The 18,990-nt window shown below is 43.0% G+C and overlaps 1 protein-coding gene across 12 annotated transcripts in view; it reads right to left on the bottom strand.

The window, feature by feature from the left end:
* rapgef6 (Rap guanine nucleotide exchange factor (GEF) 6) overlaps positions 1–18,990 on the bottom strand; it is a 378,117-nt gene that overhangs the window by 283,521 nt on the left and 75,606 nt on the right. For 10 of the 12 annotated variants that reach the window (XM_087995268.1, XM_043703415.2, XM_087995265.1 and 7 more), the window contains one exon: positions 6,156–6,226. The exons of 1 other annotated variant lie outside the window; for it this stretch is intronic. In XM_087995268.1, the coding sequence (XP_087851394.1) occupies positions 6,156–6,226 (71 nt within the window). Of the gene's footprint in view, positions 1–1,924; positions 2,012–6,155; positions 6,227–18,990 lie in introns of those variants that run through there. One more of the 12 variants, XM_087995264.1, reaches the window with a different exon arrangement.

Here is an 18,990-nt window from a genome sequence, read left to right as displayed (position 1 = left end):
ACTTGTGCCCTCCCATTGTTAACCTTTTCACCATGGGAAAAAGCCTCTGACTACCCACCCTTTGTCTCTCAATTTTGTAGATGTTTATCAGGTCACCTCTCAGTCTCAGTGAAAACAGTCAGAGTTTATCCAACCACTTATAGAACACACATTACAGCCCTCACCAACCTTTAGAACCAATCTGAAGCCTACTACTGCTGCAAGCAGGGTATTCAATGCCCCTACGACTCTGAGTAAAGAAACTAACTCTGACATATGTCCTATATCTATCACCCCTCAATTTAAACCAATGTTCCCTCGTGCTAGCCTTTACCATCTGAGGTAAAAGGCTCTCTGTCCACACTGTCTAACCCTCTGATTATCTTATATGTCTCAATTAAGTCACCTCTCAATCTTCTTTTCTCTAATGAAAATAGTCTCAATTCCATCAACCTTTCCTCATAAGACCTTCCCTCCATACCAGGCAACACCCTAGTAAATCTCCTCTGAACCCATTCCAAAGCTTCTACATCCTTCCTATAATGCGCTGACCAGAACTGTACGCAATATTTCAAGTGCGGCTGCACCAGAGTTTTGTACAGCTGCAACATGACCTCGTGGCTGCAAAACTCAATCCCTCTACCAATAAAAACTAACACTGCTTGCCTTCTTAACAACCCTATCAACCTGGGTAGCAACTTTCAGGGATCTATGTACATGGACATAGAGCTCTCTCTGCTCATCTACAGTGCCAAGAATCTTACCATTAGCCCAGTACTCTTCATTAGAGTTGCTCCTTCCACAAAGAAGATTGATGAGGGCAGAGCAGTAGATGTGATCTATATGATCTTCAGTAAGGCGTTCGACAAGGTTCCCCATGGGAGATTGGTTAGCAAGGTTAGATCTCACTGAATACAGGGAGAACTAGCCATTTGGATACAGAACTGTCTCAAAGGTAGATGACAGAGGGCGGTGGTGGAGGGTTGTTTTTCCAGACTGGAGGCCTGTGACCAGTGGGCTGCCACAAGGGTCCTCTACTTTTCATCATTTATATAAATGGTTTGGATGCAAGCATAAAGATGTATGGTTAGTAAGATTGCAGATGACACCACAATTGGAGATGTGGTGGACAGCAAAGACTCTTACCTCAGATTACAACGGGATCTTGATCAGATGGGCCAATGAGCTGAGAAGTGACTGATTGAGTTTAATTCAGATAAATGCGAGGTGCTGCATTTTGGAAAGAAAATCTTAGTAGGGCTTATACACTTAATGGTAAGGTCCTAGGGAGTGTTGCTGAACAAAGAGACCTTGGAGTGCAGGTTCATAGCTCCTTGAAAGTGGAGTCACAGATAGATAGGATAGTGAAGGTGGCGTTTGGTGGGCTTTCCTTTATTGGTCAGAGTATGGAGTACAGGAGTTGGGAGGTCATGTTGCAGCTGTATAGGACATTGGTGAGACCACTGTTGGAATATTGTGTGCAATTCTGGTCTCTCCCTCTCTAACCTGCAACATCCTTCAACACTATTCTAAACTCGACCAACCTTAGTGTCATCTGCAAATTTACTAACTACGCCCTCATCCAGGTCATATATAAAAATGACCAACAGCAAAACAGATCCTTGCAGCAGTAACTGAACTGCAGGATGAACATTTCCCATTAACCACCACTGACTTCTTTCAGCTAATCAATTTCTGATTCAAACCGCTAAATCACCCTTAATCCCATGCCTAAATATTTTGTGCAACAGCCTACCATGGGAAACCTTATCAAATGCCTTACTGAAATCCATATGCACCACATCAACCACTTTACCCTCATCCACCTGTTTGGACACCTTCTCAAAGAACTCAATAAGGTTTGTGAGGCACGACCTATCCTTCACAAAACTATGTTGACTTTTCATAATCAAATTATTCCTTTCTAGATGATTATAAATCCTACCTCTCATAACCTTTTCCAACACTTGACCCACAACTGAAGGAAGGCTCGCTGGTCTACAATTACCAGGGTTGTTTCTACTCCCCTTGAACAAGGGGATAACATTTGCTTTCCTCCAGTCTTCTGGCACTATTCCTGTAGACAAATGACAATATAGAGATCAAAGCCACAGGCTCTACAAACTCCTCCCTGGCTTCCCAGAGAATCAGAGGATAAGTCCTATCCAGCCCATGGGACTTAGCTATTTTCACAGTTTCAGAATGCTAACACCTCTCCTTGTGAACCTTAATCCCGTTTAGGAGAAAGTGAGGTCTGCAGATGCTGGAGATCAGAGTCGAGAGTGTGATGCTGGAAAAGCACAGCAGGTCAGGCAGCATCCGAGGAGCAGAGAATCGATGTTTCGGGCCGGAGCCCACCATCAGGTATGAGGCAGGGAGCCTCGGGGTGGAGAGATAAATGGGAGGGGGGGTGGGGCTGGGGAGAAGGTAGCTAAGAGTGCAATAGGTGGATGGAGGTGGGGGTAAAGGTGATAGGTCAGAGAGGAGGGTGGAGCGGATAGGTGGGAAGGAAGATTGACAGGTGGGACAGGTCATGAGTACGATGCTGAGCTGAATGGTTGGAACTGGAGTAAGGTTGGGGGAGGGCAAATGAGGAAACTGGTGAAGTGGACATTGATGCCCTGGGTTTGAAGGGTCCCGAGACGAAAGATAAGCCATTCTTCCTCAAGGCGTCGGGTGATGGAGGCGGCCCAGGACCTGTATGTCCTCGGCAGAGTGGGAGGGGGAAATTGAAATGTTCAGCCAAAGGGTGGTGGGGTTGATTGGCGCAGGTGTCCTGGACCACCTCCGACATCAGTGTCCACTCAACGACCTCCGCGACTGCAGAGAAGACTACCGCCACAGGATACACCAGTTCCGCTGGATTCACGATCACAGACATGATACCTACCTTGAACGTCACTTCCGCCCCCGTAGTTGCTTCCGCGGCAGACACTTCCACCCCATTGGTAGGGCCCATCGGTGACGTCACTTCTGCCGCCACTGACATCAGCAGCCAAGTAATTAACAGTAATGTTGCCCTATCCGCAAGTGATGTCACCTCTGCCCCCATTAACTCTACCATCACCTCTCGCCCTCAACGCGCAGCGCTCCACTACCATTGCACCCCCTTTATCTACATTGCACCAGTAGATAAAGGGGGTGCAATGGTAGTTTGGCGCACTGACCTCTACACCGCTGAAGCCAGGCACCAACTCGAAGACACCTCCTCCTACCACCCCCTCAACCATGAACTCACCCGCCACCACCAAACCATTATCTCCCAGACCGTACACCACCTCATCATTTCAGGGAATCTCCCACCCACAGCTTCGAACCTCAAGTTTGGGAACTCCGCACCACCCAGTTCTACCTCCTACCCAAGATCCACAAGCCTGACTACCCTGGCCGACCCACTGTCTCATGCTGCTCCTGCCCCACCGAACTCATCTTCACCTACCTTGATACTGTTCTATCCCTCCTGGTCCAGGAACTCCCCACATATGTTCAGGACACCACCCAAGCCCTTCACTTCCTCCAAGACTTCAGTTTTCCCGGCCCCCAACACCTCATCTTCACCATGGACATCCAGTCCCTCTACACCTCCATCTGCCATGACCAGGGCCTCCAAGCCCTCAGTTTCTTCCTCTCCCGACGTCCCCACCAGTACCCTTCCACTTACACACTCATTCGTTTGGCTGAACTGGTCCACATCCTCAACAATTTCTCCTTCCAATCCTCCCACTTACACCAGATGAAAGGGGTAGCCATGGGCACCCACATGGGCCTCAACTATGCCTACCTCTTTGTCGGTTATGTAGAACAGTCCATCTTCCATAGTTACATCAGCACCACACTCCACCTCTTCCTCCGCTACATTGGTGACTGCATCGGCACCACCTCGTGCTCCCACGAGGTCGTCGAACAGTTCATCAATTTCACAAACACATTTCACCCCATCCTCAAATTCACTTGGACCATCTCTGACACCTCCCTCCTCTTCCTAGACATCTCCATGAGGACCGACTCAACACTGACATTTTTTTTTACAAACCCACCGACTCCCACAGCTACCTGGATTACACCTCCTCCCACCCTACCTCCTGCAAAAATATGATCCCATATTCCCAATTCCTCTGCCTCCGCCGCATCTGCTCCCAGGAGGACCAGTTCCACCATAGAACACACCAGATGACCTCCTTCTTTAAAGACCGAAATTTCTCCTCTCACGTGGTGGATGATGGCCTCCAATGCATCTCATCCATGTCCCACACCTCCGCCCTCAAACCCCAATCGTCGAAGTGCGACAAAGACAGAACCACACTCCGGTGCTCACCTTCCACCCCACCAACCTCCATATAAATCGCATCATCCGTCAACATTTCAGCCATCTACAAATGGAGCCAACCACCAGGGGTATATTTCCCTCCCCACCCCTATCGCTTTCCGCAAAGATCATTTCCTCCGCGACTACCTGGTCAGGTCCACGCCCCCAACAACCCACTGTCCCCTCCTGGCACCTTCCCCTACCACTGCAGGAATTGCAAAACCTGCGCTCACACCTCCCCCCTCACCTCCATCCAAGGCTCCAAAGGAGCCATCCATATCCATCAAAGTTTCATCTGCACTTCTACATATGTCATTTATTGTATCCGTTGCTCCCGGTGCACTCTCCTCTACATTGGGGAGACTGGACGCCTTCTCGCAAAGCACTTTGGAGAACATCTCCGGGACACCCGCACCAATCAACCCCACCGCTCTGTGGCTGAACATTTCAATGCCCCTCCCACTCTGCCAAGGACAAGGTGGTCTTGGGTCTCCTCCAGCGCCATTCCCTCATCACCCAATGCCTGGAGGAAGAACGCCTTATCTTCCACCTCGAGATCCTTCAATCCCAGAGCATCAATGTGGACTTCACCAGTTTTGTCATTTCCCCTTCCCCCACCTTACTCCAGTTCCAACCTTCCAGCTCAGCACTGTCCTCATGACCTGTCGCACCTGTCAATCTTCCTTCCCACCTATCCGCTCCACCCTATCACATTTATCCCCACCCTCATCCACCTATTGCACTCTTAGCTACCTTCCCCTCAGCCCCAACCCCCTCCCATTTTTCTCTCCACCTCCCGCCCTCCCCCCACCCCCCCAAGGCTCCAAGCCTCATTCATGATTAAAGGCTCCAGCCCGAAACGTTGATTCTTCTGCTCCTCGGATGCTGCCTGACCTGCTTTGCTTTTCCAGCAACACACTCTCGACTCTTAATCCCATCTAGTCTAGTAGCCTGTATCTCAGTATTCTCCTCAACATCATCTTTTTCCTGTATGAATACCAACAAAAAAAAAATTAATTTAGCATTTCCCCTATCTCCTTGGACTTCACTCAACTTCCCACTACTGTCCTTGATTGGCTCTGACATACCTATAGAACGCTTCAGGGGTTTTCTTGATCCTATCTACCAATGACTTCTCATGTCCACTCCTATCTCTTCGTTCTCTCTTTAGATCTTTCCTGACTAGCTTGTAACTCTCAAGCGCCCTCACTGAACCTTCATGTCTCATCCTAACATAAGCCTCCTATTTCCTCTCCACGCATCTGAAACCCTCCAGACCACGCAACATCCTGGTTAACCTTCGCTGTATCCTCTCCAAAGCATCCAAGTCCTTCTAGTAGTGTCACCCACACTACTTACCTTCCCACATATATATTTTCATCAATCACGAACGTGGCTGATGTGTAATCACTTCCTTCGCACAAGTCTTTAACACATGTTGCAAGTAATTTTGGCCCCAGCACTGATCACTGTGTTACTCTGCTATTTACAGGTTGCCATTTGAAAAGGCACCCCCACCTCAACATTATTTCAACTCTCTCTCTTCTGCCTTGAAGAGTTATTACTGATGTGAAACATTACCTCTGTTTCTCTCTCCAAAGATGCCACCAGACTAGCTGAGTGGCTTCGAACCTCTGTCAATCAATCTTTTATCTATAGTAATACACTACCTCCACAACATAAGCTCTTAACTTATTAAATAGCTTAAGATGTGGTACCTTATCCACTAGCTCTGACCTCAAATCTTTCATACCAAGTGAGGGGTTAATATAAACCAATACAATAAACCATGGAATAGAGCAAAAATACAATAGCGCTGTATAAAAGAGCGTTTTTTTTATTTCTTTGCATAATGTTCATGCACACATACCTGAGCTGATGTTCCCTCAAATTAGACAGCACATCCATGCCATGGAGGTGAGAATATATAATTTCTAAATCCTGTTCAAGACAGAAAAGGCATTTTCAGTTCCAGTACAAATCATGTAACAACCTTATTACAAAACATTATTTCATCTTTCAGGAGTTCAGTCCCAACTGCAATAAATATGCAAAAGACATATTCAAGTACAAAACAGAATAGTTGCTTGGTGGTGCAAAACAGGAGTACTGCTGAAAAGGGACATGCTGCCAATTCTTTACACCTTGCGCTCATCAGGGCAGATGTGAGAATGCTACAATTGCAAAGGAGGCAAGAAACATTCTTTTAAACTGCAAGAGAAAAGAGCACTGATTGAATGCAAAGTCAGCTTGGACTGGTTGAGATTTTGTCATGAGGAATGCACTACGCACTTCTTTATCGGGCATACGCTTAATTCAGAAGACACAATACCTGAACAAATCTTTATCTACTGCAGAGTATATGAAAATATCTGGCAAGCGTAAGTGAGCCTGAGTGGTAATCTTACTTTGGTCATTGGCACAATTCTAAATATACTTGGGAATGCTTAGTGAGTGCCATCTACTTATAGAATTGCACCAAACACTCAAATTATGTTCAGAGTTTGCAAGCACAATCTGGTGAAGTCTGGTCAGTACTCTGTCCATTCCGCAGAGCTGAAGAGACATGCAGTTTGATAAATGTCACTCATTAGGATGTACGGTCTAAGCAAAATGGCCAGAGGTGAAGCTATCCATTTCAAATCATCAAGCAGAAGCAACACAAATAGTATACACTACGTTATGCTAACCAAATGTCGTATTATAGCCTGTTATAGCCAAGTCCAGAGGGGCAAATACATTTCTCTTTTCACTCCTGAGATTGGGATAGGAGGGGATTGAATTTTGAAAAATGTGTGTTGTTTTCAAGTTAACATGTACTTAACCACATGTAAAGCTAGGAACAAACCAGACAGATCAAAACTTAATTAAAATTAAAGAGTTGGATTTATTGTAAACTTACTCAAATATGAAAAATTAAAATAAAAGAACCATCCTAAATTCCATGACATAGACAAATTAACATAAGATCAAACAGAGCAAGTTACAAGGTAGAGAGAAGTGGAATCGGAAAGGCAATGAAGTTTGTAAGTGAAGGAATTTTTCTTCCAATGTTGATCTTGGCATTTCCATGGAGTTTGCAGCCGAGCTGGTAGTTCTCCTAAAAAACATATTTTTTTAAACCGTAACAATCTCTTTCTCAGACTGGTTGTTCCACAAGATGTTTTGTTCATCTATAAAGTCTCTATCTCCATAGGTATTCTAATTTGTAAACAGAGCCAGTGTCCAAACCAAATCCAGAATTAGCTGATGCCACATTTCATACCTCCTTCTTGATGTTGTTGTGGTAGCTACAAGCTCTGTTACAGTCTAAAAAACCTGCCTTTTCTATACTTATCAGAAAATTGGCTGCTGTCATGTGACTAGCTACAAAATTGCAGCTATTGTCCTATGAGGCAGCTGAGTTCTCTCAAATGGAAAGGCAAATCAGGACAGGACTTATCCACTCAATTGTTGCTGAACAGAGATCTTGGAGTGTAGGTTCATCGTCCCTTGAAAGTGGAGTCACAGGTGGATAGGATAGTGAAGGCATTTAGTATGCTTCCCTTTAGTGGTCAGAACATTGAGTATAGGAGTTGGAAAGTCATGTTCCGGCTGGAGAGGACATTGGTTAGGGCATTTTGTGCGCAATTCTGGTCTCCCTCCTATAGGAAGGATGTTGTGAAACTTGAAACTTGAAAGGGTTCTAAAAAGATTTACAAGGATGTTGCCAGGGTTGGAGGTTTTGAGCTACATGGAGAGGCTGAACAGGCTGGGGCTGTTTTCCTGGAGTGTCAGAGGCTGAGGGGTGACCTTATAAAGGTTTATAAAATTATGAGAGGCATTGATAGGTTAAGTAGACAAGGTCTTTTACCTGGGTTGGGGGAGTCCAGGACTAGACGGCATAGGTTTAGGGTTGGGGGGGGGGGGAAAGATTTAAAAGGGACCTAAGGGCAATTTTTCCACGCATAGGGTGGTGCTTGTATGGAATGAGCTGCCAGAGGAAGTGGTGAAGGCTGGTACAATTATAACATTTAAAAGGCATCTGGATGGGTACATGAATAGGAAGAGTTTAAAAGGATATGGGCCAAATGTTAGCAAGTAGGACTAGATTAATTTAGAATATCTGGTCAGCATGGACGAGTTGGACCAAAAGGACTGTTTCCGTGCTGTACATTTCTATGACTGTTATCATGATAGTCAAAGGTGACTGAATGCCTTGAGAAATGCTATTGTATGTATTTCCTTTTGCTTTGGACACAATATTACACACTTCCCGGGCTGGTGTTGCTTGAATCCAGACTTCTAGTCCAGAAGCCAGAACACTACCATTGTGCGACAAGCATACTCTTGGTGCATTAATCAGCTTGCCTAAAACACACAACTGCTACCCCTGTTGTAAAATAGAATGTTAGAACATAGAACAATACAGGATAGGAACGTTGTGTGCTATCTGTGGCAGCTATTAAATACACATTACTTGGAACTTGGTGCCAGGGTGGAGCAGCTGATTGGCAGAGTCGTTACAGCTGAGATGAATGGATTTTATTTAATGTCTACTGTGGAACTCCATTTCTTTGTTCTTTCCATGACATCAGGCGCTCAGCTTTGTTTATCCTGTTGGTATGAGTATCGTTTGATCATATCACCTCAGCGCTCCTTCAAGGTCTTCAATTTTGGATTACTGTTTTCATCGACAACGCACACATCTGCAAAACTTCTATTCACAGATGTTGCCAGACCTGCTGAGTTTTTCCAGCAATTTCTATTTTTGTATCTAATTTCCAGCATCCGTGGTTCTTTCTGTTTTCTACAAAACTCATGATGTCGCATGAACTACTTTTGTCCATCTGATACTTAAAGTTCAGTTAATGTTGTCCTTCTGCAGTTATTATTCTAATAGTCACAAACAGTTTATCACCTTTTCAGACTTGCCACTGGCAACCTGTAGCATGGTGTAAAGTGATTGATTAGAATTAGCAAGCCAAGTAATCCAGCTTCTTGCAGTGAGAACGCCTTTCCTCAAGCTATACTTGTTTCTGTTTCTTTTGTTTGATGCACTCCACGGTATGTGCAAGATATCCTTTTGGCTTTGATCGTTCTGCATGCTTTTCTGCAAATATATCTTTCCTTTTCAAGGTATTTTGTTCTCATTTGTCCTGGAATGTGTCTTAACATAATACAAGCCCCTGCCTGGTCTCCAGTTAATACACTGTATATGGAGCTTCAGTAAAATGCCTGTGTCCTCTTACTTTTCCCTCTCAATAGATAAGCTTTCATAGTGGAACCTTTTATTGTCTAAGATAATTCTACCTCATCTTTTTGTTGTTTTAAACTCTCAGGATTCAGGCAAATGTGTTGATGCAGTCACATATTGATCAATAGATTTCTGCTTAGGTTAATTCCCGCCTCAGGCAACTGAATGTGCAAACCCCACACATTCTCCCCGTGTCTGCGTGGGTTTCCTCTGGGTGCTCCGGTTTCCTCCCACAGTCCAAAAATGTGCAGATTAGGTGAACTGGCCATGCTAAATTGCCTGTAGTGTTAGGTGAAGGGGTAAATGTAGGGGGAACGAGTCTGGGCGGGTTGCGCTTCGGTGGGTCAGCGTGGACTTGTTAGGCCGAAGGGCCTGTTTCCACACTGTAACTAATCTAATCTAAAAAAAACTCTAAAGGTGTCAGAGGAGATCTGCAGTGTTTTGCAGGTCTCTAAGCCATTAATATCTGAACAGATCCTGAAAGTCAACTAAAATGTTTTCATAAGTTTTTGATATCCCCCTGGTGAATATCATCTTGAAGTAGATCAAAGTATCAGACCAGCTCATCATATGCTGAGGAAAGACAAGAGAGAAGAGCTGCAACGGGGAGTAGACCCAGGAAGTTACAAACTCTACAGACTAGTTTACAGCATGATAGCAGTGACACAAAATCTGGAAAACAGAGATATGCATTGATACAAAGTATCTGAATAAAGCTTTGAAGAGATTTCACTACCTCATGCCAACAATTTAAGAAATGTTGCCATAACCTGCCGAGACAAAGGTCTTCACTGTCCTCGGTACATAGATAGTTAGCGGTAAGTGTTGCTCGATGAAAGCAATAGATTTCAAGTCACATTCCGAACTTTATTTGGGAGATTCAATTGGACACAAAATTGACTCGAAAGTGAAGTCACAGTGAGAGAGCGTGGTGAAGAAGGTACTTGTACACTTGCCTTCATTGGTCAGTACATTGAGTACAGGAGTTGAGGGGTCATGTTGCAGTTGAACAGGACTTTGGTTAGGCAACTTTAAGAATACTGCGGGCAACTTTAAGAATATGCATACAATTCTGTGACACAGTGCAGAAACAATTTACAGGGATGTTGTCAGGATTGGAAGGTTTGAGCTACAGGGAAAGGCAGAATAGGCTAGGGCTTTTTTCCCTGGAGCATCAGAGGCTGACAGGGGTGACCTTATAAAAAGTTTATAAAATTATGAGGGGCATGAATAGGGTGAATAGCCAAGGTCTTTTTCCTAGGCTGGGGGAGTCCAAAACTGGAGGGCATAGGTTTAAGGTAAGATGGAAAAAAATTAAAATGACCCAAGGGGTAACTTCTTCCACAGAGGATGGTGCGTGTATGAAAAGAGCTGTCAGAGGAAGTGGTGGAGGTGGATACAATTACATTTAAAAGGTATCTGGATAGATAAGTGAATAGGAAAGATTTACAGAGATATGATCCATATGCTGGCAAATGGGACTTGATCTGGTCGGTGTGGACGATTTGGACCAAAGGATCTGTTTTCAAACTGTATGACTCTGACTCTAATTTTATAGTTACACAGCCATGTATTTGCAGTAGATGTCAGCAGCAGAACAAAAGATCAATCAGACATCACTCAAAGTTCAAATTGCTAACCTTACAGATCATGTGTCAAAAGCCAAGTGAAAGCAATATGTCAAAAATAAAGGAATCGTGTTTTGATGATGCAGTATTTTTGTTAAGTGCTTCTGGTAAGAAACCAGTAATTTAGTGAGACTTTGACGACCGAAGAATGATATTCGTGGCGGTCATGGAGCTATGATTATGCTAGCGTTATTCAGTTTGGAGATGTTAATGGGATGACATCATCATATTTACAGCATGCTTTGCTCTGTCTCCTAGCAGATTTTCCTGGATGGGTGAAAGACCAAGGAGATGGATAAAATGATGTCATGGCCACTGCAAGCATTATGCAGTGATCACAAAGCAATTTTGTACTGACATAAATGGAAGTCCACCCTAGTCAAGTTAAATTCCTTTCACAACTTCTGATACTCTGATGGCAAAAAAAAGACAGTTGTTTATTTTGTCTTGCAACAAGGGAAGTACCAGAACACACACATTCAGGCACTGGAGTATAGGTAATAAGTAATAATGCAGTGATTTTTATAGGATAGAAAGCATAATAATGGCTTTCTGTGTTCTAACAACAAGAAGATGTTTCCAAGTGGTGACTCCTTGGTCAAATATACAACAGATCCATCTAAAATAAGCTGCATTACAGTCTGCCAGCTGAAGTGCAGCATCCTGACAGCACACTATTCAAAATATCCAAGAAATTAGCTGTGTGGGCTGCATCAGGCCTGCTACAACCAACACACTGTCCCCAGCAGGATTCTAATCCTGGGGAAGAGTGAAATTTTCTATTGCCCTCAGCGTCACTGGTAAAAAAGTTGAGAAAATATGGCAAGAATTAAAAAACCCTATTCCTTGCGTCAAGAAAGAAAAAAAGTTCAGTTTTAACAGCAAGTTTGAATCTCGCTAATGAACTGCAAATCATTATTTTAATGTATTCGCATCTCATTAATCTCAAACTCTGAATTCTCTCCTCTTTTCCAGAAAAAAAACTAGCCAGTGCAGATTCTCAACACAGTTGCCTGATGGCAGCAGCTAGTCACTTGCTTCTACCAGACTTCAAACTCAAACTACCAATCTCTTCCTCGTTCGATGGACATCCTGCATTCCACCCTTTGCTCACATGAGCAGAATCACCAAACCAGTAGACATACAACACTTTCATGGCCGATTTCAAACCAACTAATACAACACTTCAGCCCTTCAGGATTTCACATTGGAGCACAGGGATATTTATGCCTTGCATGCTTACGTCTGATCACTTTGGCCATTGGGACATGCATGACACTGCAAAGGTTATGCGCTGTGAATATTCCAGCTACAGTACTGAAGACCACGAGATGCATCACTGCAGCTGTTTCCTGATACCAGATGGACTGAATCCAATTGTCTTAAGACTGGCTTCCGTCATTTTGGGGACCTCAGGAGAAGATGGAGATGGTTCATTCACTCAGTACTTCTGGCTAAAGCGGATTATAAGTGTTTCAGTCTTCTCTTCTGCGATTATATGCTGGGCTCCCCATCATATCCTAATCTTTGGCTCACTGCTCATTTTGTGGACAAAATAACTTTGGATATTTTCCTTGAAGTTGCTATATAAGTGTTGTTTGCCTTTCAACATACAAATACTTGGAGGGGAACAAAAATTTATATAACCTGACAAAATCACCTTATTCCTTTCTAACTAAAGTTATATGCTGCTAACTCTTGCTCTGGAACTAAATTGAGAGAAAAAAAAAATTGGACTCCACTGCCTGCAGTTGCTCTCACCCTGAAAATAGGTTAATACAGTTTAGCACAAAATACAGATTATCACAGTCTCTTTCTAGGCAACTTTTCCAGAAATAAAAAGTGGTATGTCAAAAAAGGAGTATTTAATGATCCAGCCAGTGACATTCATCAAAAGCAAAAAGAAAAGAGATGCTTGCAAATCATTCATTCATAGTGTATTCTGGAACTGGTGTTAAACACTAAACCTTTGCCACCATTTAGTATTGAATATTCAACCTGCTACTCCACGATCAGTTCCAAACTAAAGTACTATGTAAAAGTTAACATTCAATTAGCTTCTAAGTTTATACTATGGCAAACAAACAACAGGAAACTCTTGAACATTTAACATGCTTACTTAGACACGCATGCCCAAGACACCAAATGATTAGTGACTCTCAAATACTTTTGGACAGCTGTATCCAAACAATATTCTATTCATTCAGAAACATATTTCTAGAAGTAAAATAGAGTGTAGCTCAGGAACAAAATGCCAAATGCACTTAGTATGTGATGTATTCACATAACAAGTGGGTTTCCTGGTCATACTGTAACAAATATTGATGCAGTGTCAGATTATTAGACCATGACACTCCAGGTTCCCTTCTTTACAAAACTCAATTCAACTACCTCACTTACTAAGATCAGGCAAACCTCAAAGACACTGTATGACTGATTATGCACAGGGGAAACTGTACATGAGAGATCCTGTCCTGGCACAATAAATATCACCAAACACAAGTATCGTAACATGTTAGGTTCAACAGATTTGAGATACCAACTCCTTCATCAACTCCACTGCACAATATACCAGGCGACTGACTGTGTGGAGTTTGCACGTTCTCCCCATGTCTGCGTGGGTTTCCTCCGGGTGCTCCGGTTTCCTCCCACAGTCCAAAAATGTGCAGGTCAGGTGAATTGGCCATGCTAAATTGCCCGTAGTGTTAGGTAAGGGGTAAATGTAGGGGTATGGGTGGGTTACGCTTCGGCGGGTCGGTGTGGACTTGTTGGGCCGAAGGGCCTGTTTGCACACTGAAATGTAATCTAATCTAAAACCAGATCCTCAACTGCACAGGTTAATGCGAATGGTGTATAGTTAAAGCCAAATGCTTTTCAGAACTTACAAACCTAGAATTGATAATAATCTGGGAGCATATTTTGCCCTTTTAGTAGAAAAGTCAGTTATTTGCATGAAACAAAAAAATTCAAAACGTTCAAGCCACATCTTGCATTATTGTGCAAGTCCAGTACAAGGCTATGTTAAGTATTTATATTAAGCAAAAATGAAGGAAACCAGGAGAAACACTGAAGTTGGATAAATATTTGAAAACTGTTGTAGAGTCATACAGCATGGAAACAGACCCTTCAGTCGAACCAATCCATGCTGAACGTAATCCCAAGCTAAACTAGTTTCACCTGCCTGCTCTTGGTCTGTATCCCTCCAAATCTTTCCTAATCATGTATCTATCCAATTGTCTTTTATACATAATAATTGTACCCATATCCAGCACTTCCTCAGAATGTTCATTCCACACACAAATCACCCTGTGTAAAAGAATTATACCTCATGTCTTTAAATCCTTCTCCCCTCACTTTAAAAATGAACCCTCGAGTCTTGAAGTCGATAAAGTGTGATAGTCCCATTCCCATGCAATCCTGTGTTATAAGAAACTCGCACAATAGTAGCACCATTTAAACTAATGGGTCTAGGAATAGGACTATAGCCAATTCATGTTGAAGAAACTTGCATTTTAACAGGACAGACTGTACAATTAACACTATCTACACCCCTCATTATTTTATTAACTTCTATCAGGTCACCTCTCAACCTCCTAACTCCTAGCCTATCCAGCCTTTTATAACTCAAACCTTCCATTCCCAGCAACATCCTCGTAATTCTCTTCTGAGCCCTCTTCAGTTTAATATCCTTCCTACAACTGGGAAATCAGAGTTGGACACAGCATTCCAGAAGAGGCCTCACTATTGTCCTGCACAATCACAACATGACTATTTAACCAAAAACTTTAAAGAATTATGTACCTGCACCCTTAGGTTCCTCTGTTCTACAACACGACCCCAAGGCCCTCCCATTAATTGTTTAAGCCCTACCCTGGTTTGTTGTACCAAAATGCAATAATTCAGAGTTATCCAGATTGAACTCCATCTACTATTTTTCAGTCCATAGACCCATTTGATCAAGATCACTTTGTAATCTTAGGAAACCTCTTCACTGTCTACGCTAGCAATGTTGGTGTCGTCCACAAATCATGCCTTTTATATTCTCATCCAAATCTTTTATGTCAATAACAAACAAAAGAGGGGAAGTGAGGACTGCAGATGCTGGAGATTAGAGTTGTGAGTGTGGTGCTGGAAAAGCACAGCAGGTGACGGAGCATCCAAGGAGCAGGCGAATCGACGTTTTGGGCATAAACCCTTCATCAGGAATGAAGCTTGTGGGCCAGGAGGCTGAGAAATAGCAACATTTTATCTCTCAATGTCTTAATCAACATTAGTTTTTCTTTTAAGTTGATAGGGTTACTGAAGACTTATTTGCCACAAGATTACATATCCTCAAGTACCCTTAACTAATGTACTTCAAGGGAGCACAAGCAGGAGCACCTGCAGTCTGTGACACTGCTACTAGTTGTTCTTTTGCACACTTCGATGTTCAACAATGTTTCTCGACTCTATGCACAAAGAGCAAATGGACTCTTAAAACTAAAATGTAGTGCTATAATATTTTGACCATGATGCATTTAAGTCATTATGGATTTCAAAATTTATTAATTAAAATGTTTGAGGTCAGTTATTCTTTACTAAATACACCAAATGTTTCACTAACCTCACTGCCTCCCAATAAGGAGGACACTAGTGGCTAAGTAAAATTTCACTGACACTACAAAAGCATATTTCTTGGGAATCTGATGGTGTGGCACTTCGTACATAACATGAAGCAAATGCTGACTAGAAAGCTTTGCTCCATTTATTCAAACAACTATTTAGAGTTGGACCTTTAATGTTATTAAACGTTACAAGGCACTTCACAAGAGCATTATGAAGCAAAATTACATAACACATCACAAATGGTGATATTAGGGCTGATGGACAAATTCTGGTAGGAGCTAGGTTTTAAAGACAGTCATAAAGGAAGAAAGAGAGATGAAGAGGTAGAAAAGTTGAAGGAGGTAATTCGAGATTAAAGCCTTGACAGTTGAAGGTCCACCTGTTAATCTTGCAGCAATTAAAATCAAGATTGCCCAAGAAGCCAAAATTACAGCATAACTCTCAGAGGATTGCGCAGCTGTAGAAGATTATGGAAAAAGGGAGGGGTAAGACCATAAAAGGGATTTTGAAAACCTATATGATAATTTGTAAATCAAAGTATAGTTTAACTGGGAACCAATGCAACACAGCAACACAGGATGCTAAGTAAATAGAACTTGGTGAGAGTTAGGACACTGACAGTAGAGTTTTGGGTAATTCTAGCTTACAGAGAGACAAGTGTGGGATGCCTACCAAGAGTCCATTGAAATAATCTAGGAGGTAACAAAGTCATGAATGACAGTTTCAGCTGCAGATGAGGGGAGGCAAGGGTGGAGTTACCAAAGTGAAAATAAGCAGTCTCAAATGATGGCACATGTGTAGGTGGAACCTCATGACCCCATTTTAATTTCAGAGATGAAAATTAGAACTCTTTAATTTTTAATTTAAGAGAATAGTCAGTAGCTAAACCGAACCATTACAAAGCTATTTTTTTTAAATCAGATGAATAAGTTAAAATGATAAAATGTTTGAAGACATGACAAATTTATGAGCGGCACAGTGGTTAAGCACTGCTGCCTCACAGCGCCAGAGACCCGGGTTCAATTCCCACCTCGGGCGACTGACTGTGTGGAGTTTGCACATTCTCCCAGTGTCTGTGTGGGTTTCCTCTGGGTTCTCTGGTTTCCTCCCACAGTCCAAAAACGTGCAGGTTAGGTGAATTGGCCATGCTAAATTGCCCGTAGTGTTCGGGGCAGGGGTAAATGTAGAGGAATGGGTCTGGGTGGGTTGCGCTTCGGCGGATCGGTGTGGACTTGTTGGGCCGAAACTGTTTCCACACTGTAAGTAATCTAATTTAATCTAAAAAAAAATTGATGCTATTTCTTAAGAAACTGACAAACTGCATAGACTGGGGTAGCAAAATGCAGGGGATGCAGACAATGGAAATATGGAACTGGTTTAAGGAACAGATATTGAGTGTTCTTGATAGGTATGTCCCTGTCAGGCAGAGAGGAAATGATAAGGTAAGGGAACCGTGGTTTACTACAGAAATTGAATCTCTTGTTACGAAGAAGAAGGAGGCTTGTGTGTTAATAAGGCAAGATGGTTCAGATGAGGCGATGGAGAGTTACAGATCAGCTAGGAAGGATTTAAAGAGAGTGTTAAGAAGAGCAAAGAAGAGGACACGAGCAGTCTTTAGCAAATAGAATAAAGGAGAACCGTAAAGCTTTCTAAAGGTATGTGAGGAATAAAAGGATGATTAGGGTGGGAATAGAGCCAAAGACAGAAGTGGGAAGTTGAGTGTGGACCCTGTGGAGATCGGAGAGGTGCTAAACGAACATTTCTCATCAGTTTTCACTCAGGAAAAGGAGAATATTGTTGAGGAGAAGAACGATGTACGAGATATTAGACTAGAAAGGATCGAGGTTAGTTACGAACAGGTGTTATCAATTCTAGAAGGAGTGAAAGTAGACAAGTCCCCTGGGCCAGATGTGATTTATCAGAGGATTCTCTGGGAAGCTAGGGAGGAGATAGCAGAGCCTTTGGCTTTGATAGGAGTTGTCATTGTCTACAGGTTTGGTACCAGAGGATTGGAGGATTGCAAATGTTGTGCCCTTGTTCAAGAAGGGCAGTAGAGATGACCCAGATAATTATAGACCAGTTAACCTTACTTCTGTTGTAGCAAAGGTGTTGGAAAGGATAAGAGATAAGATTTATAATCATCTAGCAAGCAACAATTTGATATCAGATAGTCAACATGGATTCGGCAAGGGCAGGTCATGTCTCACAAACCTCATTGAGTTTTTTTGAGAAGGTAACCAAGCATGTAGATGAGGGTAGGGCAGTTGACGTGGTAAGCATGGACTTCAGTAAAGCCTTTGATAAGGTTCCACATGGTAGGCTGTTGGAGAAAATGCAAAGGCATGGGATTAAGGACGATTTAGCTGTTTGAATTAGAAACTGGCTTTCTGAAAGAAGGCAGCGAGTGTGGTTGATGGAAAATATTCAGCCTGGAGTCCGGTTACTAGTGGTATGCCACAAGGACCTGTTTTGGGACCATTGCTGTTTGTCATTTTTATAAATGACTTAGAAGCAGGCATAGGTGGATGGTTTAGTAAACTTGCAGATGACACTAAAGTTGGTGGAGTAGTGGACAGTGTGGAAGAATGTTACAGGTTGCAGGGGGACTTGGGTAAACTGCAGAATTGGGCTGAGAGGCGTCAAATGGAGTTCAATGCAGCTAAATGTGAGGTGATGCACTTTGGGAAGAATAACAGGAAGGCAGAATACTGGGTCAATGGAAAGATTCTTGGCAGTGTAGATGTGCAGAGGGATCTTGGAATCCATATACAGAAATCCCTAAAAGTTGCCACCCAGGTGGATAGTGCTGTTAAGGCAGCATACGGTGTGTTAGGTTTCATTCACAGAGGGATCAAGTCCTGGAGCTGCAATATCATGCTGCAACTATACAAATCGCTGGTGCGGTCACACTTGGAATATTGTATACAGTTCTGGTCCCCATATTTCGGGAAGGATGTGGAAGCATTGGAAAAGGTGCAGAGGAGATTTACCAGGATGTTGCATGGTCTGGAGGGAAGGTCTTATGAGGAAAGGCAGAGAGACTTGAACCTGTTCTCATTGGCGAGAAGGCAGCAAAGAGGGGATTTGATAGAGACATATAAGATGAGCATAGGATTAGATAGGAGAGACAGTGAAAGTCTTTTTCCTGGGATGATGATGTCAGCATGTACGAGGGGGCATTTAGGGGTGATAGATTTAAGATGTCAGAGGCAGGTTCTTTACACAGAGAGTGGTAA

The sequence above is a fragment of the Chiloscyllium plagiosum genome, unplaced genomic scaffold (genome assembly GCF_037043375.1).
Source record: "Chiloscyllium plagiosum isolate Xiang-an unplaced genomic scaffold, Cpla_swu_hap1 HiC_scaffold_16, whole genome shotgun sequence".
NCBI lineage: Eukaryota > Metazoa > Chordata > Chondrichthyes > Orectolobiformes > Hemiscylliidae > Chiloscyllium > Chiloscyllium plagiosum.
This window is presented reverse-complemented; position numbering and strand designations above follow the sequence as displayed.